At 44.8% G+C, this 24,923-nt stretch overlaps 1 protein-coding gene across 2 annotated transcripts in view; it reads left to right on the top strand.

Moving 5' to 3' along the window:
- The window catches only part of TLL2 (tolloid like 2), an 86,476-nt gene that overhangs the window by 17,631 nt on the left and 43,922 nt on the right, over window positions 1-24,923 (top strand). For both annotated transcript variants that reach the window (XM_014879969.2, XM_088169031.1), the window contains exon 2: window positions 14,712-14,822. In XM_014879969.2, the coding sequence (XP_014735455.2) occupies window positions 14,712-14,822 (111 nt within the window). The remainder of the gene's footprint in view (window positions 1-14,711; window positions 14,823-24,923) is intronic.

Below are 24,923 nucleotides of genomic sequence, written 5' to 3'. Positions count from 1 at the left end.
ATGCTTGCTCTTCACATCTGCTGTAGTGTGAATACAGTAAATAAATACCATGATAAATAGTAGATAAATACCATGAAAGGCCTTTGAATGGCAAACAACTTCCACCTGAGATCCTCCTGATTCCAGAGCCTTTGATTCCAGTCTGGACCTGCAATCTACAAGCAATTCTATTTTGTATGAGTTCCTCCATCTTGCCTTTGGAGATGGTGGTGTATTGATTCTAATTCTGTTCCCAATCTCCAGTGTATTGATTTCTGTCCATGAGAAGACTTGTATGTTCTGCAGTGATATCCCCCAAAGTGAAGAAGACTGATGGAGAGCCTGGATATGTTCTGAGTGCTTTCTGACACCAGGCTTCCTTTACTGTAGGCTCACATGTGCTCCAGGCTTCCTGCAAAGTTTAGGGCATGAAATAACTCCTGTAATTTGGACCCATGGGAAGAGGCTGAACTGGAGAGGACCCTGCACTAATGGTGGAGGAAGCAGGGGTGGCTGCTGTTAGTGTGCTGAATTGCACAGCATTTTCATTCATTCCAGCTGTTTAATGGGATTACATGAGGAGTGGCTTCTGCCTGCAGACATTTAGTGCCTATGGAAATCTGCAGCTGTCTGAGTCGGTTATGTGCAAATCCCACATCTCCCCTTTATGCACAGGAATTTCTGAATGACAGAAACCATGTGAATCAATTGCATGAGTAATTTTTCATGTGCTTCACCCAATATCAGGTTTGAGGGATATTTTCCATTAACTGTGTCTGTAGTCCCCAACAACTTCCCCAAAGAGGGAGGAGATGCTGCAAGGTGGCCACTGGACGTAGGAGCAGCATAGCTCTGGTGAGTGTGGATCCCCTTACCTTGAGCAATGGGAGACAGCCCCCTGTGCAAGGCAACGTGGAGCTGGATGTTCTCAGATCCCCTGGGTCTGACTGCCTTTTCTGCCTGGTGAAGGGGCAAGGAGTAGACACCCTCCATGCTCAAGAAAGGGAGGGGAGCTCCAGCACCTTGGTGCTGCTCAGCAGTGGGTGGTCTGTGCAATAGTGCTGAGGTGAAGATCTGGGACATCAGTTCTATCCTGGATTCTGTAACCATAAAATAATCACTTCTTCAGGACAGGCTGAGAAATATATCTGTGGATGGCTCTTTGAGGCATCTATTTGGTGCCTGCTCCAGCAAGCTCTGTCTGAAGAGACAATGTGGATTTTACTGTGCAGTAAATGTGATTTTATTGTGGCTGTCCAGTAGGCACAGGCTCTGCACTGCACTTCTCTGGGGTGCAGATACAATGTGCCATTGTTGACAAGGAAAATAGTGGCATCCATTTACTTTCCCCTTTGAATTTCTGAATCTTTCTAATAGCTTCCCATCTATTTCCAAACAGAGATATTTATTGTATGCTTCTGATTGGATCTACCTCTTGGAGAGCAGCAACCCTGGGTGAAGGCCTTACTGACACTCTTGCCATCTGCACATCTACAGACCATTAGTTGGATGTGGTCTAGCTGTAATATACAAGTGACCTCTTGGCAGGCTGGAGTAGAGAAGAAAGCCACTGTGTGTACTTTAGAAGTGAAATGGTGTCACAGCAACATGTGGAACATGAAATTATATCTTATATGGAGCCACAGAGCTTCATTTGTGCTTTGAGAAATTCCAACAGTTACAGCCTGGTGCCCGATGGAAATGTCCTGGATAAGGACTGAGCAAAAAACATGACTGTTCTATGAGTAAGTAACAAGAACAAGGAGCAGGAGGTGGTTACCCTGATAGAGGCTGATGAAACCCTGGAACAGATTGCCCAGAGAGGTGGCAGATGCCTCGTCCCTGAAAGCACTCAAGGTCAGGTTGGAGGGGGCTCTGAGCAACCAGACCTAGCTGAGAGTGTCCCTGTTCATTGCAGGTGATTAGAACTAGACCTTTAAATGTTCTTTCCAACCCAAACCCTTCTATGATTCTATGATTTCCACATGTTGAGTATTCATCACTGGTCCTTTCCAAAGTCTCCCTGCCCTGATCTGTGAAGTGTGTTGCTGCAGTGGCATGATCCCAAGAGGAGTCAGTAACATCTGACTGTGGAAGGGGCTGGGGAAGCCCAGGCAGACAAAGGAGCTGCTGCTCCAAGATGAAACTTTTCTCTGTGGAAGCCAGACAATCTTCTCATTTATTTGCAAGTGGCATTTGGTCACAGCTCTTTGGCAACATATGGAAACAGTTTAAATGAGCCATATGAGCCATGCGTGGAACAGATGCGTGTTCTTGAGCAGGCTTTTGTCGGTGATGTTCGAGCGAGTGAAAGGTGCAGCTGGCTCGCTTGGGAAGTGAGAACATGTCCTCACCCAGATGTACCTAAGTGCTTGAAACAGAACTAGCATGTTAAAGAATGTATCAATAAAGACCAACTTCTGATGGGTACCTACTGCAAAAATAATTTAGATTGAGGTAATTACACTTAAAGGTTCACTGCCTTCATGGCTGCTCACACTGGTGCAGGATCAGTTGTGTTAAAAGAAGACAAGGTGCATGACCTGCTTGCTAACATCTTTCACTTGTGTTGCTGGTCTATCAACAACCTAGTTTAAAACTACGAGGTCTGATCAGAGCACAATTTCCTTTCTGAGCAATCTTAGTAAATAGAGCATAATGAGATCTTGTTGAGGAAAACAGAAAAACTGTGGCTGCTGTGGCTTCTGGGTGCAAATCCTGAGAGCAATTTTGTGTGGTGAGAAACTGCACCCAAAACTGATGCTTCTGTCACTGGAGCTACAGCAGCCTCTGAAGCTGTGTGGAACTCTGTACCCTGGGAGGGCTGTGTTGCTACACAGTCCTAGATGCTCACTGTGGTGTGTGTATATAAAAATGCCTTTGAATATTGAGAGCTTTGATTTTATGCATGCCAACTGTGATGGGATAGACCAAGGTGGGAGTCACTGAGAAATCAGTGATTGTTGCTGTAGATGTTTGGGTGACTGGGTTTAGCTGATGTGGAATAGTGACACCGAAATACAAGAACAGAGCATTTATGGCAGTGATACTCAGAGAAGGGGGAGGAAGCAATGAACATTTTGGGACATCAGGAAGAACCACCTGAAAGAAAGCCACAGCAGGATGCAAACCTCTGCTATGAGGGCAGCATTGTGATTTTGTGTGCTGCACAGGGATGTCTGCACAGTGCAGTATTTGTAGAGGGATGTGCTGCTGCCAGATTTGTAGTGCTCACCAAAGCAAAGCAGACTGGAAGAGTGTCTGCCAGAGCAGGCTGGCTCCATCCTCTGCTATGTGTGTGTCTACAGGTGCAGTTCCAGAGAGGCATTTGAACAGGAGCCTTATAAGCCACAGAAGGGGACACAAGAGATCCTGTTCACTCTATAGAAATGATGAGACAATCATTGTTTTTTGGGGTTTTTTTGGGTTTTTTTTCAGGTTTCTTGTTGGACTTTAAAACAGACAGGGAATGACCAGAGAGGCATGTGGTACTTTAGGGGTTCTGGAACCAAGTGTCTCTCTGAACCAAGAGTCCTTTCAGCAGCCTGTGCTCTGGGCTGTGGTACACTGAGCTACCAGCACAGTACCCATCTGGGACACCACTGTGTCCTGCAGGATTGTCCCCTTCTGGGGAAGCCACCTCTTTGAATCACATCACACTAGAGGGCAGTGACCAAGGTGAATTACTTGGTAAATGCCTCTTTTGGGGCAGGTTGGTGGTATGGGGAGTTTCCCTGAGTGCATGGTGTGGTGTGAGTGCCCCTTCTCAGACATGGATGGGCTGAGCCCTTCCCCAGGCTGTGGACACCAGCAGCCATCGGATGAGCATGAACAGCCCTTGTGTGGAGGGGATTGCCATGGCCATAGCACTAAAGGCTTCAAATGCAAAACCAGTGCATTTTCAAAAGGTGAACCAAAGGGCTGTTTGTGATGACAAATACTGAAACTTTGACTGATGGATTAACCTGGGTGGAACATCTCTTGTAATGTGTTTTGACCTATCCTTTGTTTTTATTCATATGCTTCCTTGGACTGTTTTTGCTGGTGATGAGACTGTCTGAGAAGCATCCTTGTCCCAGGTGTTACTCTAGCAATACTTTGTGTATTACAGGGGTGGAACACTTCATTTTGCAAGATTATTTTTAACCTCTAAATATTTGTGGTGAGGCCAGTCCAGGATGGTGACTGGATGGTGACTGGACAGCAAGGAAGGGCTGCATTCCCTGCCAGGGTGAGTGATTTCCACTCCTCCTGCTGAGAGTGCCACTGTCATTTTTCATGTGTAGTATCTCCTTCCAGGGAGTGTTTGTAATGTTTGGTTTTTGTAGAGAAGAGTAAAGAAAGGAGATAAAGTCTGTTGGTCTCTTTTTGTTTGTCTTTGGTTGTTAGTTTAAGGGTTTTGTTTGTTTGTTTGTTTTATTGGAGGGGAAATAGACTTTTTTATTGTTTTGCCCCTTATTAATATAACAATATAACACAATATAAATGCTATTTTTAAGACTTATCACAGCTCAGCATGTGCCTGGGACAGTGCTGATACCAACTTGGGACAGTTCTCTCCAAAACTGGAATTGCCTGGTGCTTGGCTGTGTTATGCTCACCCATTTTCTCTGCTATCACCTCTTGCTTTTCACTGATGCTGTGACTTTGCAGCTTGTGAGTCCTGTGGGTTGCTGAGACCTTTATTGCCTGGAATGAGCTGTGGTCCTTTCTGGTTTGCAGAGCAGGAATGTTGCATTTGCCTAATTCCTGAGATTTCATGCAAGGATGACTTTTTCTTGTCTTTTTTGCTGGGACACCTGTGCCTGGCTTAAGGCACGAACTCCGCTGTAATCTGGGGTGCCTTTGGTTACATCCCATGCCCCCACCGTGCTGTCAGTGCTGCAGCCACTCTGGCCTCTAATCTCATTCTGATCTCTTCATTGTGGCGTTTTTGGCAACCCAAATTCCCCACCCAGGCCTGAGAATTTAACATCAGCACATTTGCATGACTGATCGGATTTGTCTCGCTTCTGTGACGACATTGTTTCTATGGAAAATTAATGGATTCTCACGTTGTATTTTTAATGGCTGAAACCACCTCCCTGCCCACCCTCCCATCCCCGAGCTTTCAGAAGGAAAGTCTGTAAACAGCTCAAATTAGCTATCCTCCATAAATAGCTCCCATTTCTTTCCTGCCTGCTGTCCGTTTCTTTTTTCTCTTCCAACGGTGCTGCAACACTCCTCTCCTGGTGTTGGTGGATAAAGAACAATGAGTAAAATGAGCCTATGTTTGCTTTCCTTGTCTGGCCCTTGAATAGATGTGATCTATCATGAACTGCCTCCTTTCATCCAGGACCATGTGGTTTTAAATTGTCAGCCTGCCTTAAAGTTTGCTCCAATCAAAGTTTGCTTTGCCGCCTTTCTTTTTTTTTTCCGAGGATGCAGCTCAGTTCATGGCTCTGCTTCTGTTCATTTTTGCCATGATCCAATTTCTTCTGTGGGTGGGCAGGTGGCAGGGAATTTTCTGCCTATTTGGGGCTACCCATTCCCCTGTTGCAGTGCTTGGGGTGAGAACAGTGAGGCTTTGACACCTGTGTGTGTCTGGCCACCTGAAGGCAAAACATCCCTCCTCAATGCAATTTGAAATGAAATGTGCTCACTGGGGGGGCAGTGCTTAGCCACTGAACCATTCCAAATGAAATTAGAAGAGTTTTAGTCTTAAATTTTCTTCTGTAATTTCTAAGGCTATGTTTCTCATCTTAATTTTGAAGAATAAATCCAGGGCAGGTCCCATGGTATGGGAATTATCTGAGGACAAGGTCTGACCTGGATGTTTCCTCCCAGAAGACTGGAACTGGTGGCCATAAGGGTCAGAAAGTCTTGTGGGACAGCTGCTAAGGGACATGCAATATTTTAGGTCAAGGTCTCCTAACTCATGGTACCAAAACCAGTAGTGATGAAGAAGAGCCTGAATTCCTGAGACAGAAACTGCTGGGAGCCAGGCTCCATGCCTGTCCTTGGGGTGATGCTGGGTACGAGGGTGGTTCCTCACTGCTCTCATCAATGGTTGACTGGTGGCAGTCAGGCCTGGGCTCCCATGAGAAGAGTTTGTTCCATTGCTGCACAGCTGGGCTGCACTTGGATTTCCTTGTGCTGGGGTGTGCTTGCTGCTGAAGATTCTGCTTTCAGTCCCACAAGCCCAAGGTGGGATGCTGTCTCTTGCTGAGAGTAGGTCAAGTTATTAGGGACCTCAGCTGAGCTTTTTTTCCTACCTTTTGGTTTTAGGTCCAGATACCTGCTGTACCAAAGCAGGAGGTTGTATTTACCAGCAGAATAGGCTTTCCATTAGTGCTTTGGTAATTGAGATGCACTGCTACAAATGGCAGGCAGGAAACTACAGGGACCTGATGTGTTAGTTACTTAGGACAAAAACATTGTCAGTTTTTTAGGCAAAAATAATGAAGATATGGAAATGAGGTGGTTGCTTTGAATTTTTGTGGTGTGGGGGAAAAGGGGGCAAGAGAGAATCTTCTCTGTGCTGAAGCAATGGACTGTGCAAAGTGTTACTTTTCTGGATGCTATTGTTGCTTGGGGCTTTGGATTATATTAGCATGGAAAAAAATGCCTCCAAGGGAAGGGGCACAAATCACAGCTTGGCCAATAGGGAAAGAAAGAGGACTATAAAATGGAAAATCAATTTAATACTCAGTGGGTGTTTGCAGCGTGCTCACCCTTCCTTCAAATTGCCAAAGGGAAGATTAATTAAAGTTATATTGAGCAGCAAAAATGACGAAGGGGTGAGATGGGTTTTGTGTAGTTCAGCTTTCTCCATAATTAATTGACAAAAGCATTCTTGGATTTCATTACCCAGAACCTTGCCATCTCCTGCTCTTAAAGGGCAGCTGAAGCAATGCTGGATTTCCAAGACAGCATTGCTGCCTTGCAGGTTGAGCTAACAGGGGTCACTTCATAGGCACTTGGAGAAGGGGCTTCCTCTGTCAAATAGTGCCACCGTGCTATTTATGGGTCCTGTCATTTAGGATCAGACCACAAAATCCTTTTATCTGGTTATGGTTTTGCTTCCTGGTTCCCACTTCTGGCAAGGTCGAGAGCTGTGTGCTCTCACTGTGGGGTGCAGGCATTGGCAGAGGATGGAGACAGCTGGTTCTTGGGGCTCTTGTCTCTGTTTGCTGCCTTCATTTAACCAAAATAACTTTGAGCAGGGTGTGACAAGAGCTGTTGGAGAATCATGGCCGTGGTGGAATGGACAGAATCCAGGAAGGATACCTGTGTCCATCAGGTAGCGGGAGGGAGCCAGAGTTACCTGGTCAGGAAAGCCAAGTGAGTTGCTGAGCTTGGTTTCACTTGAAACGGAGTGAGGTCTCCAAGAATTTGCCTGCTTTTGGGGTGGCTTTGAGGATGTTTGTCTGTCTGTGTTGGGGGGCAGAGCTCAAACTGCATGTATTTGTGAGTCCATGATAGCTTCTCCCTAAAATCTGTTGCCTGCCTACACAAAAAATGTGGCCAAGAAGCACTCTGCAGATTTTGTACAGCTTTCTGGGAAAAAAATCCAGAGATGCACAGCCAGATCCCTGTCTCATGTCAGCATTGCCATGGAACTTGCATCATCACCTAGAGCAGAAAACAAGGTGTTATGAAGCTCCCACTGCTTAATTTACTTCCTATGGAAACACGAAGGGTTAAGCCAGTTGCTTGGGTTTTGCCCCCCACATTACAGGGGAGCAGCTTCCTTAAACCTGTCAGGTGCTCTGAAATGTTGAGCAGCCGAGTCCCATCCCCAGGCAGTGCTCTGTGATCCAGGTGCAGGTGTTTAACCATTTCAGGGCCCATAGAGGGAGCTGCTTTGCTGCTTCTGGCATGGATTTCCAGCTGCCTGGCATGGCTTTCCAGCTCTGTGTGTTCACATATGCCCTCCTGCACTCTCATTTTACCAGGAATGGGTTCTTAGATTATTGGATTGGCGTGGCTACCACGCTGAAGTGAAAAAGATGAAGACCTTGAGTGAGGAAGTAACCAGCAGCAGGAGAGCTGTGAATTTTAAAATGAAAATACCTTTCTTCTAACCTGATTCTGGCAAGCTCTGTTGCTCAGTTCATGGCTAAAATAACATGGTATTCAGTCCAGGGACAGCAAAGCTGAGCATTGTGTAGGCTCACATGGATGTTTGCAGTTTTGAACAAACTCAAACCCAAAGCATTTCTTTGTTCCTGCATTGTCACCTTCTAGGATAGGAAATCCATTGAATGTGAATTAGGATTTCTGGCCTAATTGGGTCTCCTGCAGATCATTTCCCAAGAGAGGGTGCTTTGGGAGCACTACACATGATAACTTAGGCAGTTTAGGTTTCTGCAGAAATCTGAATAGGGATTTGGACTCTGATTCCCAGGAGATTTTGGTGCTTTTGAAATATTTGTTGCTGTTTAGAAGCAGACCATGTTCATATGCATTCCTACACAAACTGAGAGCAATTTCTGAAACAAATGTGTTCCCTGGATAGGGGAACTTCCCACTGAAGACAGAATCACCAAGTTCCTATTGGCAGGAAACCCCAGTGATGTCAGACACCAACTCTGACTCCAAACACTCTCCTGAGTGGAGCTGATCACCACCAGAGCCTCCATGGGAGCTTATCCCCAAAGCTGGCCAGTGGGAAAGTTCTCATCATTCCTTCTGGGGACAAACAAACTGATCAGGATGACCACATGAGGCTGAATGTTGGTGCTTTTTGTTTCCTACTTGCTTGTTTCCCATCTTCTTTTGTCTTGAGTGTTTGATGCTCATGATCTGACCCTATTTCCAAACTGCTAGCTGATATTTTTTCTCTCTCTCTCCTTTCACTGGTTTCTGCCTTATTTTGAGGCTTTGCATTTCCCTCTGACACAGCTGTTACTTTGCCCTGAGGAATGTATGGAGTTTTTTCTCTAAGGTATAAATCTTAGCATACTTGAGAATATTGTTCTGCTGGTTCCTGTGCCAGCAGGAGGTTCAGCAGCAGACCTGTCTTCCTGCAAGGAAAGAAATATGGAGGTGCTGGGGCTGTTCCTTTGATCTGTTGATTTATTTTCTCGTTGTTAGACTGCAAAGTGTTAGCTCTAACGAGAGTGTGGCCAGCCCTGAAAATTAAATCTCCCACCACTCAGACCTGTCAGGTTGGGAAACATTCTGCAAATGCTCAGAAATAACTTGGCATGTTTATGCCAGTGCATGAGGAGTTACATTGCTGTTTGCCAGGGCGTGGGATGTGTTATTTACCGTGTGTGCACATGCCCAGCAGCCCTTGCCACACACTCCTGTTGCTCAGGTGAGAGGGGCATTGTTTTTTTCTTGTACTATTTGGATGTGGTACAGTCAGGTCTAGGACAAAAGGAACTAATTGGTGCCCTAGGAGCTTTCCATAATGTACATGATGGACAGCAGAGATGTGGGTGGGGATAGGGATTGTAGAAATGCACGTGTGATTGATCTCAGGGGTGGGTTCAGAGCACATCCTGTGTTTGCACTCTGAGGCACAAATAGAGTGTGGCTCATCCCTTGGGTGACAGCTGGGTCTGTGTCAGGCAGGATGTATCTGTCACCTGCCTGGGATGCTCACAGAATTGGAGATGTCAAGGTTAATTGTGCAAGCACTTCCTCCTTGTATATTTTGTGTAACGGTGGTGTCTGCACCACTTAATTAGTGGCTTGTCTTCATTTTCTTGTCTTCGCTCAGAGTCAGGATTAAAAACGTGAAGGAGACGAATTTTCTCTTGTTCAGGCTCAGTTCTTTATTAAATCTTATCTAGAGTTCAGCAACTCTTCTAGCTACCAGCTAAAAGCGAGCAAAATGGAGATGAATCTAGCTAAATACAAGGTCTTTTAAAGCTCAAGAGTCCAATAGAGAATTAACACCTATATTATTTATACTTTTGACCCAATAACCAAACTCCTGTGACCCACAGTGCAGCACTAACTGTCCAACCAGAAACTACTACCTGAAATCATGAAGAAGAAGGAAGAAGACTGAAAGAAACAACACCCAAAATCCTCCATCTTGTCCCATATCCATTACTATATTCCAAAATCCCCAATTTTAAAACTCTTTGCCATGTGAAATCACACACTCCTATTTTAACTACACACTTGTGAGTTTAATTCCATCACTCAAATTTGGAAGCCTTCTCTAAGGCCTCTGGTCAAAGCAGTGTTTTCCAGGGAATCAGTGTCAGAAAGCACAGAAAGCTCAAAAAATCTCAGGTGTCTGGATCCAACATTTTGTAGTGGCACAAATCATGAGGTACCTGTGCTTGGGAGCCCAGCTGTTCTCTACACACAGGGGCTGGAATGCTAAAAACAGTCTGAGTTGTGAGTACTGATGAAACAAATCTGAGGCACCTACTTGGGGTCCCATTGCTCTTTGTTTAACTTGCCCATTCCTGTATTGCCCTGTGGGACACCTGCTCAAAAAGAGCAGCAAGACTGTGTTAGAGCTCTGCTAGAAGGACTGAAAGGACATCTGTCAGTGGGAGCTGTGCCAGCTAGCTGCAAAGGCAGAGAAGATCCTTGAGCTGGTGACATGCACAGCTTAGTGAGGCCCCCTTTGACTCAAATTGGAAGACAGTCTTCAGTCTAGGTTCAGATCCCAATCAGCACTTAAAACCTGCCATTTTATAATAAAAGCTTCAGGTGGTGAGTGTATATTTGAGGTGGAATGGGATGGAGGGTGCTTTCCAGGGTGTACATGTTTCCAAACTCTCTGTCTGTCAATCCCTGTCACAGCTGGCTCTGCTCAGTGCTAGAGGGAGAATTGCAGTGATCTTCCACAGCATGCACAGGGTGGCTGCTTTGCTCATCCCTGTCATCAAGGTAACCCATGGCCTATTCTGCTGCTGCAATAGAGGCTTCCTGGCAGGAGTTTGTGGCAGGCAAATGGATGGAAGGTTTGCTCCAGCTTGGTGGCTGAAGATCAGTTCAGACACAGACTAGGGGATGTCTTTCAAATATGGAGTTGTATTTTTCTTCTGGCAGATCAAGTGGCTCATGTTCTTGTAGAAGCTTGTAGCTGACTGTGGTGAGGGTGAAGGATACCCATCCTCAGGAATTTGTCTTGAAGTGTTACAGATAAGCCTGGTTTTAATAAATTGCAACAGTACATTTTGAGTTGAGATGTATTTTTAGGAACAATACTGTTTAGTTTTCTGTCTGAATACCATAAGCTTCTTTTGGTGATTTTTTTCTTCTCCTTACATCTCTTTGAAGGAGAGAAAAAAACCAGGAAGTGCAAGATTCTTCTTTAAAAACCTGGATGAAACACACTTTTCATGGAAAATGAAAGTTTTGAGCAATTGTGACCACTTCTGAATGGAATTCTCATGACAGACAGCAAACTTATTTTTCTCACCTGAAATAAGACTGTGCTACTCAGAACCAGGGAAAGGAGAAAATGCAAGTGGGAAATAGGAGAAGGGCTGTGTCAGGGGAGGGAAAGCAAGTTGGAGGTGATTTGCAGGGAAGAGTGATGAAGTTTTTAGAAAGACTTTGTGCTCTCACATTGCTGGGGAGTCCCCAAAATGTTACTGTGAAAAATGAGGACTGTGAAGACATTGATGGTTTTGGGCTGTGGTTGTGGAGGAAGCACCTGGAGAAACGGTTGTGCCTGTCCTCTGCCCAGAAGGAAGTGTTCTCCTTCCCAGTGCCACCTGCCATACTTTCCTGGTGTCACAGCACCTCTGTGCTCAGCACACAATTCAGATGTCAGTGTGGGGACTGTTTTCCTGTGGGAGAAACGTGCTGAGAATGCAGACAGCTTGCCAGGCTGCTTTTTTCATGTTGGTGCTGAGTTTGTTTGTTAAACACAGTCATCCTTCCCCCTTTCCCAGCAGACAAATGCTGTCTGCTTGCATATGCTGGGGGTGGTGAGGTTCAGCATTCAGGTGCTTGGTGCAGGTTACCAGTCCAGCAGAGAAGCAAAGTCTCTCATATTGGCTCCATCAAGGTCAATAAGAGCTGCTCTGTTCTTACTATCCAGAGTGATTAATGCATTTTCTCAAAGAAAAGCTGGCATGCTGTTGCAGTGTGTTAAGAGTTTGCACCTGGGTGTACACTACAGTGCTCTGCCAAGAGAAACTCTGGTTTCCAAGCTTGTTAGCCTGCTGTTTGGAGATTTATATTTTTTGTTTGTTTCTTTCTCTTTTCTTTTCTTTTTTTCCCTTTTATTTTTTATTTTTTTGGAAATCCTCCCACATTAAATTAAAAAAGAGAACTTAGTAAAAGAAACCAGAAGGGATGGTTTGAGATGCTTCGTTTGCCAGCAGTCTCTGAACTTGTGACCCTTTAAAATAAAGTACTTGGGCTTTCCTGTGGGATGGCTCCTTCTGGGTGGAGGCAGGTTTTCAGGCTTACATGTCTTTAGGAAGGGGCCTTTGACAGCACAGGAGAAGTTGCAGTGTAGAATTCTCAGCTGGGACTTCCAGCAAGGAAAATTGTTCAGCTGATTGGGGACTGTGATAAATCATGGTTCCCTTGGAGCACGCTGGGACTGCAGAGAGCTGGAAATAAATGCTAGGGAAATTCTTCTTTTGTAGTGGGCTGTCTTTCAGGATGATGTATGACTTTGTAACAGAAAGAGATCCCTTTGCTAGAACTGGGAGAAAACTGCTGCCTTCTATTACCCCAACAATTCCATTGGTGTAAATCCAGTCTGCAGGCTTGCCCTGAAAGCTTAGCCTGAGAAACAGACTGTGTGGTACTGGTGGAAAAGAGCCACTGAGAGCCCAGGGTGGTGGCAATTGGTTGGGACAGGAGGTTTGACAAGGGGAATGCTGGTGGCAGGTGGCCAGCACAGTAATGACTTACCCAGTGTGGCTGGGGAAGATGTTTGGATGGCATGGGATGCTATTTACATCTCTGCCTCTTGACTGCCACGTTGTTCTGGGCAGGTAATTTCTGTGGATGGATAAAATGTCTTTTGCTCAAATTGCAGTCATGGGAACCTATGTCACTGCTTTCTTCCACTTTCATCCCAATCAACTTGGGATGCTTGGCTGTACTGGTAGACTTGTTACCTGGTGGGGATCTGCCAGTGTTTTGTGTTCTCTGTTCTCAGTGACAGCTTGGGTTGCCTAGAAGTTGGAGAGAGCCAGAGTTCTGTGTTTGTGTAGCAAATGGAGGGTCTACTCTAGTTATTAATGATGTTATTCTGTGTATAGATTTGTCTGCATTAACTATGTCCTCTTCTGGACCTGGGTTTTGGTAGCAATTTTAAAGAGACCAAAAAGCTGGAGCCAGCCTCTTGAGGCTACCATGGCCAGGTAAACAGAGGAGACAGGTTTTTCCCAGGGAGAAGCAGCAGAGTCACCCTCTGCTCATGCCAGGGCTCTGCTGCTTGTTCCAGACAGCAGCAAGCAAAGGTTTCTTTCCATGCCCACATCCCAGACCAGTGACATTGGCAAATGCTGTTGTGCTGACTGAGATGCTGAGATGCAGAATAGAGGAATCGAGTGCTGCATCAGAACCAGTACCATGTTGTGTCAGAGGAAACTCCGAGTTAACCTTTCTTAATTCAGTTGCCACAGAGCTGATTGCAAGTTTCTGATATTCAGGCAAAGGTCCATGTTCCATTTGGTCTTGGCAGTGAAAGTGAGATGATTGGTAAAGTACATTGGTTGATCAGTTATGTTCCTAGTGTAGCAATGGGATGTTTTTTCCCCTTAAGTAATGTAAGTGTTGACTTAACAAGAGAAGTAAAAAGAAATTTCATCAAATCTGGTCATTGTTGCAGACAGTGCCTTAGCATTGTTCCTTGTCTGTCTGACCAAGTTCTCTTCAACTATATCATTAATTAATTTGCTCTGTTTTTTTCTTATTTTTCATCACCCTATACAGGCTTCTTGTATGAGTTTTAAGAGCTCTGTTTGTAATCTGTTTATCTCTGAAAGATGTGCTAGGCTTGGTCAACTGCCTCATCACCTGTGTTTACTTTGTTCAAATTCTCAAAATGGTATCCATACACTGTGCAGGATCAACTCAGCCAGGATACTCCAGGGGTATAAGTTTTTCTACTCAAATGGTTTCTAGTCTGTTTCTCTGAGCTGTGAATGTCAAGTGATCCATCTTTTGCTGACTTTTGACTGAAATTCAAAGGTTTTTACAAAATTGAAAACTGTGTAAACTTAAATCTAGCTAACTGATCCACAAGGGGACAAATAACTGGTGTTTCTCTAGTGAAGTGGAAATGGTAGGTTGGCTTTCAGGTTGGATTGGGACCAGTGCAATGTGTCTGAAGCCTGCAGCCTTTAGATATACACTGCTGAGCTCAGGTGCTTCAGTGCTGTCCTCCAGTCTTACACACGCATTGCTCACCTGGAGATGGTGCAGTGCAACATCTCAGTAAGGATCTGAGCTGTGACTTACCTGGTTCCTTCACAGGAACTAGGACAATGCTGGTGGTTGCCTCATGCAGGCTTTAATGAGGAGTGAACACCACCTCGTTGGGAGTTACACCTATAGGAATGAGTGGCACAAGGAATCCTAGCTAATCATCTCATTTTGGTGGATCTGTGCTGTGACTTCATGTACATGCTGTCACTTGGCCTCCACTGATGTCCACTGTTTCTACTTTGAGAACTGCAGCAGCCTTTGGCCTTTTTCTGGTCCATGAAGTCATTGCCTTTTAGGTATGATACAAGCCAGATGGGAACTGTACCTTCCTTCCAAAATAAAAACTAAACTAATTGCACTTTGTTTCTCTCCAGCTGCCTTTTGGGGAGATATCGCTTTAGATGAAGATGATCTGAAGTTGTTTCAAATAGACAGAGCTGTTGACTTAACAAAGCTCTCAGATGGCAACGCAAGACACACTTCAGGTAAGGGCAGCCCTGGGGTGGGGATGCTTTCTTTCAGCTGCTTTTGTCCTTAGGGAAGGGGGATTTCCATTTCACTCGTCATACTGTTCCCACAGCCAGGGTTAGTTATGGCACCGAGGGTGGGATCCAACTCTGAACTCTGTTAAATAAAAAACAAGTCACAATTTGATGCAGCCAAATCCTATCTTGTCTGAGGGAGAGTTTCAGATTTATAGCACTAGTCTCTTTCTATGAGGAAATACCTTTTTGCTAATTTGGAAGGACATGTGTTTGCAGTTGGGCCACTCAGTTTGTGAGGAGTTCTGACTCTTACTGTGCTCCTTTTTCTTTTATTGTATGATCTTAATGGAATGACACATCTTTTCAGCTGTCTGCCTAGTAAAACCCACTGCAGTCAAGCATACAGACTGCCTTAGAAGTCATATTCTAATCAAAATATGTTAACAATTGTGCTGATTTTCTGTAAAGCCTGTGCTCATTTTGTCCCCCTATGCAACTCTTAACGTATGCTCAGTGTCATGCCAGACCAAACGTGTTTCTTGACTCAGGAGCTCTGACTGGACTCCAGCTCTAAGAGTGTCTGAAACACTGCAGCTGGTTCAGAGGGCTCCCCACAGTGTTTTCCCCTCTAGTTCACTTTATGCTGCAAGAGAAAAATAGCTGTAAGTGCGAGCTCTGAGAGGTACCAGAGGGACTGGAGACAAAGAAGGTCAAAACCAACTTCTTCTGGGTTTTTTTGCTATTCTGCCTCTAGGTTAGCAAGTAGGATGAGAGGGTGGGTAGAGGCAAAAATCACTGAGAGGCAAAAACCTCTTGCCTAGTTTTGGCTTCAGAGCATCTAAATACCATGTAGATTTGATTCTGGGGGTGAGTGGTCCAGCTTCCTATTGGGATGAGTGTGAAAGAAAACATATCCAACACAGGCATATTTAATTGTCAGTGTAGCTGAATTCTTGATAGAGAAGGGCTTCAGATTATGGGTAGCTCCCTGGTAATGCCATTGTCCTGCATTGCCTTGTCACTTAGCCCATTCATATCATGCTTTTGGCTGTCACACATTCTTAGGTGGTGGGTTATTAGGAGCAGAAGATTTATTAGAAAATGAGAAATAAGTGGGATAGGCAGCATTAATCTCTTTCACATCTCTTTGTTGATTCTTGAAGCTAGATGAGGACACTACTGGGAAAGCAAAGTCAGATGATGTTTGAATGTATCCATTTTCTCTGGTAACTTTTTTTTGTTATTGTGTCTAGCACATTTCTTTTGCTTGGCACTGGTGCCAGACTCGTGCCATCTGGAAAAAGAACTGTATTTTATAACTCACATCTGTATCATGTAATGCTGGCACTGCTCTCTTACAGCCATGGCTCATGTAGTGTGGTTGAACCAGTCTCTTCGTTGCACTTTTTACTGGTGCATCATACAATGCTTTGCCTTGGGTGAATGGAGATGTCACCTCACTCACTTTCCCTTGTCCTCATCTCTAGAAGGTTTCATTTGTCCCCCTGGGAGTGCAGTTGACAAATGGGCAGCCCCTGTGACTGTGATGCTTTCTGCAGAGCACACACAGAGGGATCTCTGTGGTCACCTGCCCTGTGAGGGGCTCTCTGCAGGGTAGGAAGGGTTGATTTTTCTGTTGTGAGGCTTGTTTGACACCCATGTGAATTGTAAGAGGGTGGCCTACTTCAGCATGATGGGGATTGGGCTCCATTCTTCCCTGGGAGAAAATCCTACTCCCTGCTTTATTTCCAGTGGGAAGAATGCAACCTCTGTACAGAAACAGCCTAAGACCCTTTATGAATGGAACCTCTTGAATTATAACATTTCAGAGTCTCCTAAAGCTGTTAATCGGATTAGTTGTATAGTGGAGGAAGTACTTAATACCTATATACAGACACACAGGCTCTTCCTCTCTAGGAGCTGCAGTTCTGAACCTGTTATTAGGTCAGGCATTCTTCTTGCCTGGTGTTGTTCCCTTGTTCCCAGAAAATGCAGTTCAGCTGGGAGGAGAAAGGAAAATTGTGCCATTTGACAGTGCTGGGCTGTTTATAGGTGTGCACCCTAATAGCTTGTGTGGAGCATCTGCAGCTGTCAGGCTCTGCAGGAAGATTTGAGGTTCCCATGTACTTAGGAATGATGTGACACGTGGTCCTCTGGACCCAGTGACATGTACAGCTTGAGGGGAAGCTTTGCCTTGGCTGGTAAAGACAGAGACTGTCAGATGTTTCAAGTTTTTCCCCTTCTTCACTCTCTCTCTGTCATTGTCTAGAAGATAGCTAGGTACTTCTCTGGGTCCTTGAGAGAGAGGGGCAGGGAATCAGAGAACTGCTTGGATTCTGCCACGGATTTCTGTCCTGAGCTTAATTTCACAGCACGAGTGTGCTTCAGGCTTGTTTTCTCCATTAATTTCCTGCTTGCAGAAACACCATGGTCATGTTTCAGAAACTAAAGATTTGTGATCCTGCTTGAGAGTAGAATGCCTTGAAGTTCAGTGTTTCCAAGCATTTTCTCAGCAAATATTTGAGTAGTGTTTTATTCCTAGCATCTGAAAGCAAAGGAGCAAATAGCATTGTCTCCTTGGTAAAGTCACAGAGCAGGATCATGGTTCCTTCCCTCTGAGGAATGCTGGCTCAGAGCTCTCTGGCAATCCCCTCAAAAACTGCTCATGTGGATTTGGTACCTTACTTCAGTGCTCCAGCAATGATATTCCTCTTTGGCTCTGTCTGGATTTCTCTGTCCAGTATACCCAGGTTCTTTTGTTAGTGGTCACATTGGGAGCTAACATTACACAGGGAATTGCATCACTTCTGTTATGTGCTTAAAGCTTTCTGGAGTGCAGCCTATGACCTGATAGTCCTTACTCATGTGAGCAGTCTCATCTGCTCCAAAGGAGCTTCCTTCCTAAAAATTTATCAAGAAGAGTATTTATCAGGTCAAGCATCTGAAAACTGCAGTAGGTTTTCAATAGCAATCGTGTGTACAAACATCCTTCCCTGGTGAATTTACACAAGTGGAGTTTTCTTCAGGCCCTGTTGAGGGAAAGGCAGGCATGGTGGTGGCTGTGGCTGAGTGGAACCCATTTAATCCAAGTAGTTGTTAGAAGTCTGCATGTTGATCTGCACTGACTTGGTTAAAGCTCTGAGCTGTGGGACTTAGTGGAGGGTATTTGCATGCAGTGCAGATTAACTGTGAGTGAATGCCAGGAGATGTGCTCTACCAAGGGGCCTCAGAGCTACCAACTAGTTAATTTCTTGTCATGACCCTTCCATGATTTCCCTGAAGGTTTTTTCCAAAGTGCTGTCCTCCAACCCAATTTTAGATTGTGATCATTACATGACTTCTGGGCTCCTTTCCACAGGTCTCTCAACCTCTGCTCTGTTTTACCTGAAACCGAGTTTTATTCTAATGAGTGATCTGGCAAAAGACCTGTTTCAAGTTGAACATTTCACCTTTCTTTGAGTTGAGATAAGATTTTTCAATTTTCTAAATCAGGATTTTTTTTTTCTCCCCTCATTGGCTGTTCTCCTTTGAACCTAAGTCCTAAACTCAGAGACTTGCTTGTGATGTTTTTGTTTGTTGCTTTATATTGTAAGAAATTTTGCAAACCAAACTATGGCCTCCACATTACCTGCTCACACTGCTATCACCATCTGTAATCCATATAAAATCTGCCAAACAAGGAATTTCTCCTCTTCCTTAAAAATGTTTTCCAGCTAGAGAAGGAGCAAACAATGAGGCATATTGTTAAAATGCAGGTCGTAGCTGCCTCCCTATCTCTGTTTCTGTGGGATCGAGTTTAGATGTTATGTTTACTATGAAAATCAGGTCTTCTCATGCAGTGGTGTTGAAATGGATACCCTTAGGATTTGGACCTGTAGAGAGACAGTAATGGTTCAGAACATAATGAAATGAATCTGTTACCTGGGGATCTGCCAGTGAGTGCTAGTTCAGCAAGCCCATGCATCACAACTCCTAATCACTTTGATGAAAGATTTTTCAAAAAGCTTGCAGTTTTAAAAGTTTCTCTTTTTTTTTTTTTTTTAACTTTAGTGAAAATATTTGCTTTTACAATATAATTTAGTTTAGAAGAAATTTGACTGAAAGCTTTGAGGATTTATCTGCTGCAATGGGAAAAAAGAGAATCCAGAGGTAGGCTGGGAGATTGCACAGTGTCACCTCTCTTTTGGACCCACATGAGTCCACTGGTACAAGGTGATTATCTGCTGAAGCACTAGCCACAGAGGAAAAATACCTTATTTCTTGTCATGCCTCTTAGAGGTATGTGCCTGTTTAATACTGACTGCCTTGATTTAAGCTTTTATGGACATTTTAGGGATTATGAGGACTTTTCTGATACATTACGCCTTTACCTGATTTGTGTATCACAGAGACAGTTTCGAGTCCTGAAAGGCACCTCTGTGAGTAAGAAGGGAAAGTTTGTCTCTTCAGGGTTTGGCAGCAGCAGATCAGAAACCAAGGGAGTCTGGCTGCCCTCACTGATGCCATGCTGTGCTGGGCTTGCTGCTAAGAAGCCGACTCCATATCCCACTGTCGCCAAGAATGCTTTTCAAGAACAGTCAAAACAAGTTTTCTTTGCCTCTCACCCTGAGAAGTCTTCAGGCTCATGGCTTGAAGGCCTTGATGAGCCTTTCACTCTGCTACAAATGACTGGCAGAAGAAATTCAGAGAGCACCTTTTCTAGCTAGAGTATTGCTTCAGATAACAGTGCAGCTAGGAGAGGGATGTATTTGAACCCAGGCTCTCTGCTGAAATCAGGAGAGACAGAGGCTGCTGTCAGTGACTGGAGGCTCTGACAGCAAATTCATGCAAGTAATTCTCTGACAAATGAGGCAGACAGGAATTCTGCATTAAACCCTGTCTTAAGAGCAGGGACCTGGTTCATTGGCAGCAGCTCTGCTCTTTTTGAGTGTGCTGTGACGATACAGGCAGCCACTTTGCTGCCTCACCACATCTGCACAAGGACCTATCTGCAGCAGGATGCTTTGCTTGTTCTTGTTTTAAGATGCTCATAGTTGTTGTCTCTGGTTGCATTTTTGAGGAAAGGCATTGATTCTCACGTAAGCTGGCTTTACTTGCTGGATATGCTGCTGGAGTGCAGCTCTCCTGCTGAGAGCTGTGCTGCTTAACTTCGGGTGGAGAGTATTCCTCCAGTGGAATACTCAAGGTACTGGTGGCAGTCACAGGCAGGGTTCCTGCTGTTCCACTTCGTGAGAGCTTCCTCATTGTAGGGGCTGTGGCCAGTAGTAGTGCTGCACATTACTTCAGAGTCCTCTTGAATGCTACTCATGTGTTTCTAGTGAAATTTAACTTAGTGCAAAATATACTTCTAGAAGACTGCAAAATCCAGGGATTTAGACCGTGACTAACTGAGATTCCAGGGAAGATCTGATTTATGGATTTGAAAGCAAGACTGTTAAATTCAGCTGACTTGACACATGCTTGCCAAACTCAGCTGGTTTTTCCCCTTGTAACTCATACTTGGTGCTCTACTGTAATGTCACTTGGTTCAGGGTAGAAGGAGTGGACTTCAGCATTGCTGGATTGCACAGAACCACAGAGTCCTTTAGGGCTGCTTGGAGCCCAGCCTTTAATTCATTTAGGCTTAGAGCAAGTCTATGAGTTGTGCTAACTTAACCTGAGCTGTATTGGTCACAATTGGCCAGGAGCAGTGCAAGTAACCGTGTACATGCTGTAACATAACCCACATCTGTGAACTCTCTGCAGGGGTCTGCTCTTTCCCTGGGAGATCTTTAGTGAAGGTTGCTTCCTCCTGTGTGAGTAGAGGAGCATCTTTGTTCCAGCAGACCTGTCTGAGGGCTCTGTCCAGCTGTCTGCATACCTCCTTGCAGTTTTCCACAGCACGTGACGTGCACTCTGGGGATGTCTCTTTGCAATCCAGGCACATTCTTAACAGGAAGAGGAGCCTCAAGAGTGGAAAGGTAGGTGCCTAGAGGCTGGCCTGATGCTGAGGTTTGGTTAGCTGTGCCAAATGATTTTCCTGTGAGTAGCCCAAATATTTACCTCTGTGAGTTGATTCAAGCAGGGGTTTTACCAGAGCAGACAACCATGAAATGAATTTCCCACAGTTCTGTAGTTTGCTAAGGTAAAGCAGGAGCTCCCCATTGGAAGAACTGAGTAAATCCTCTAGGGCTGAGAGTGTTCTTGTTTGCTCTGCTTTTCTGAGTTACCCCATCCCAAATCTACACTCCTCTGCAATAAGCCCATGATCTCTTTGCAGAAAAGAAGATATTGTACTTTTTTTCTCCCAGCCCAGAGTCTTACAGTTGCAACCTTCTCAGACTTGCCTGATTTTCTCCGGCATAAAGATAACTGTCTAGAAATCACATACCCTTAGCTGGTGAACCTTCTAATTTCTCATGTAGTCAAGAGTCTTCCACTAGAAAGTGCCTATCTTTAGGTTTGATATTTTTCAAATGCTTTTCTTTAAGGGTTTCTGAGTGACAACTTGAAGTCTTTTCTGGAAATTACTGAGAGAGATTTTTCTCATCTTAGGGATGCACTTTTTCTAGTCACAGAACTAGAATCTGCCAGTCTGGTGCTTGATGGTAGGAGAGGAAGGAAGGTGATGAAGTCAAGATGCCGAAGCATGGAGTGTGTATATGTGCAAAGAGAACAGATCTCCCTTGTAGGGTTGGAGAAGAAACCCTGGGTCAGGACAGCACAGCTGTCAGGAGTGGGGAAGTCGGATTGTTGGCCACATCTGCCAGTTCCCAGGGGCTGTGCAGTGCCTTCCTGTGCAGTGAGTGCTGCTTGTGATCTGCCTGAGTAGCAACAAGAGGTGCTGGAGTCTTTACTCGACCTATCCCACCAACAGATATGCAGGCTCTGATTTTCTTTCAACTAATGTCTTTCCAGTATGGCACATTGCTTTGAACCCACATGAGACTAGTGGGCTTGCAGTATGCCTTTACACACTTGGCTGTGGTGTTCCAGACCTGTGACAAACAGAGAAATGAAATCTATCTTCTTTTTCCCCTTTGCTTGTGATAAAGGTTCTGCAGGGCAGGTGAAGACAGTCCCAAGCAATAGATGCTGAGTACACCTGAATGGGCAGAGCACAACCTGAATGACACAGCCCTGTTGCTTGCTCCACATTTCCTGTGGGCTAACATGCTCTTTTTTCTCTTGTCTAAGTTCCCAGTGGCAGCTAGTCACATGCACCACAAAGTTTGTTTTGTAAATGCACTGTTCCCTGAAATCAAGTTTTCTGGATGGTGGCCTTCCACCTGTCAAAATAAGTGGTTTGATTTCTGCTGTGCAGTCAGTGTTCAGCCTTACACAGTTTTTTTTCAGTGGTTTTATGAACTCTGCAATATTGCTCACATGAATCCATCCAAGCAATAAAGCTTTCTCCATTGTAACAAAAATCCCCAGCTATTTCAAACTCTGCCACTCGCTCGTTCTTACTGGAAACTTTAGCTGTGCTTATCTTGTGAGTCACAATTCATATGCTTCTTTCAGAAATCATCCAGGAAGGGAAGTAACTCAGAATCACTCTTGTCAAATGCTGCGCTTCAGAAATTAAATAGCAAAGATTTTGTTAATGAGCAATTAAAGTTATTTAAAAATCATCTGCAGAAACTGTCCATTGATGCCATGGTTGAAGCTGCTTCCAAGCAGCCTGTTTCTGTAGTTTCTTCCTATTCAGCCTGGTGCCACCATCAGCTTTGGGCATAGCTCCTGCACAGATGATGCCAAATCCCTGCTGCTCCCTGCTTAACTTTGCCAGGTTTTGACTCCCAGCCCCACTTCTTTCCCCATCCTCAAACGTCTCCTGGGCACATCTGAAGCACCTGGAAGCTGGTACTGGTTGGCACTATTAACCCTTTGAGGAGCTGGGGTAATCACCATGTAGGAGCATTTATAACATCTGATTTCTGTTTGCAACTGTCGTGCTCTTGATAGCTCTTAATTAAATTTTCTTTTGCTCTCGTCTACAGCTGGTGTATCACATTTGGTGGCTGTTCCTTTTACTGATGCCAGAAGAGTCTGAATGGTCTTTTGTGTTTAAGTGGAGGTTATTAAATAGCTTTATATTAATTAACTGTGATGAAGGGAACACATGGGCAAGTGTACTTGAGGAGATCAGTTTATCCATATGGAAATTACATTGAAAGTTAAATCCATTACCCTAATTGTAAAATTCGACAGTGCTTGGCCAATAATTGTGGAATTGACTAAATCATGCATTTGTGCTTCAGAGCTGGGCAAATGCCTAATTTCCTTGAATATTTGCTCAAATGAAAAATTGCATTTGCCTCAATTGCATAAGCTGCCTTGTAATTTCTAAGAGTGTTTTAGGCAAATGATTTGGAGGTAGAAACAGTCCATGAAAGAGTAGGGTCTAATAAGCTCTGAGAGCAGTCAATGCAGGATGGTCACTCTGAAAGACTGGCTGAGTTGTCTTGACCCTCAGGCTCTCTGCTTTCAAGCAGGAATGTTGCTGTATCCACAAAATAAAAGTTGCTTATGCTGCTCAGAAAAATGTCTGAAAAGTTCAGGGAACCATCAATTGCCAAAATGGCTTGTTGGACAATAGCAAAAACCAAATAAATTACAAGTTGTAAACTGCTCGTGGTCGATTCTGAACAGAAAGGGGTTACATTTGTGGAATAAATGTGTTCACTTTGAGCCACTTGTTCAGGCTTAATTTGGAGACAAGGCTGATGCTTGTAGCTGCAGTGGACAAAACCCCTTTGCTGCAACTCCTCTTTTCAAATGGTGAGGACAAAGTATTTATTCAGCTGTCAAGTGGGGAAAGAAAGCAAATTAGTTTTAGGCTGGAACACTGGACTGTGTTTGCTGTTGTGTTTCTGAGGCCAGATGGTGACTTGGACAGCCCCAGGGAATGGGTAACAAGTTTCTCCAGGGCAAAGATCAGAAGCAAAAGGAAATACTCAGATTATCTTGCAGTTCCACTTCCTAGAGAGAAAAAGGGAGTGTGAGATGCATCAGGCAGTGTTAGGGAGGGGATTAGACACTCCTTTCCTGCGGTTGTTGCTGAATCCTGGAGTCAGTTTGGGATCAGTAGGATGGGTTTGGGAGCTGACTCCCCCAGCCAGCTGCAGCTGTCCCTGGCAGGACAGAGCAGCTCCCCCAGCCCCTGTTGGGCAGTTGCTCAGTGAGGAAAGCGCCTCTGCCCCGAGTCCTCATCTCCCCCACAGCTCTTCTAATGACAGCCAGTGATTTGGGCACCTGGTTCACCAAGGAGTCAGGGAAGACCATGGGGAAGGAGATGGTCTAAGGTTACCTAGCAGTGGCTACATTTGGCGTGTGCTCCCGAAGTGTTTTAAGTCCCACTTGTCTAGCCTCAGTGCTGGCTCCTGCCTCAGTTTCCCTGGTTTGGCAGTTGGTTTCAGGTGCTCTTTAAATGAGCTGTGGTGGAATTTGTAGGTAACCAAGCAGTGAGGTATTTCAGCCATATCTACTTAGGCTGCTCAACTACCTGTTAAACATGGTTCAGGCTCCCAGGGCATAAGAAGATACCAAAACTCTCAAAGAAGCTCCAGGACTGTGAGTGTCTGAATGTCTAGGCAGAAAGTGAAATGGAAAAAAGGTCTCTCTAGTGGCACAAAACATTCTCTGTAGAAGGAGTTTTAATTCCATTCAAACATAACCTAGCTTTCCACGTGTGTGTTTTCATTTTGAGTTAATTTTTATCCAGTATAAACAAGGTAGGGGGAAAACAAGAGGATTAGGAAGGCTGAAGGGGAGGAGCAGCCTGGCTGGGTTGCTGAGAGCCCCAGGTTCTCCCTGGAAGCCACAGCTGGAGCAGGGCAGGGAGCTGCTGCAGGGCAGCACAGGGAATAGTGCATGGCCCTGTCTGCAGCAGCCTGGGGTGCACTGAGCCTGAAGGAATTGCACTCTGCAGGTCAGAAGGAAAGGAATGTCAGCCAAGGGGGGCTGTGGGGTTGGTACTGTCTACTAGGACAGCAATGGGTGAGCCCAAGCCAGCTCTTACAGTTTTCTTGTTGCCTTCAAGTTCACTTGTTTCTCTTTCCTTCCGAAAGAGAGACAGGGAGGGAAAGTGGTTTTCTGTGAATTGAGAGGAATGTAATA

The sequence above is a fragment of the Sturnus vulgaris genome, chromosome 8, assembly GCF_052056855.1.
Source record: "Sturnus vulgaris isolate bStuVul1 chromosome 8, bStuVul1.hap1, whole genome shotgun sequence".
NCBI lineage: Eukaryota > Metazoa > Chordata > Aves > Passeriformes > Sturnidae > Sturnus > Sturnus vulgaris.
This window is presented reverse-complemented; position numbering and strand designations above follow the sequence as displayed.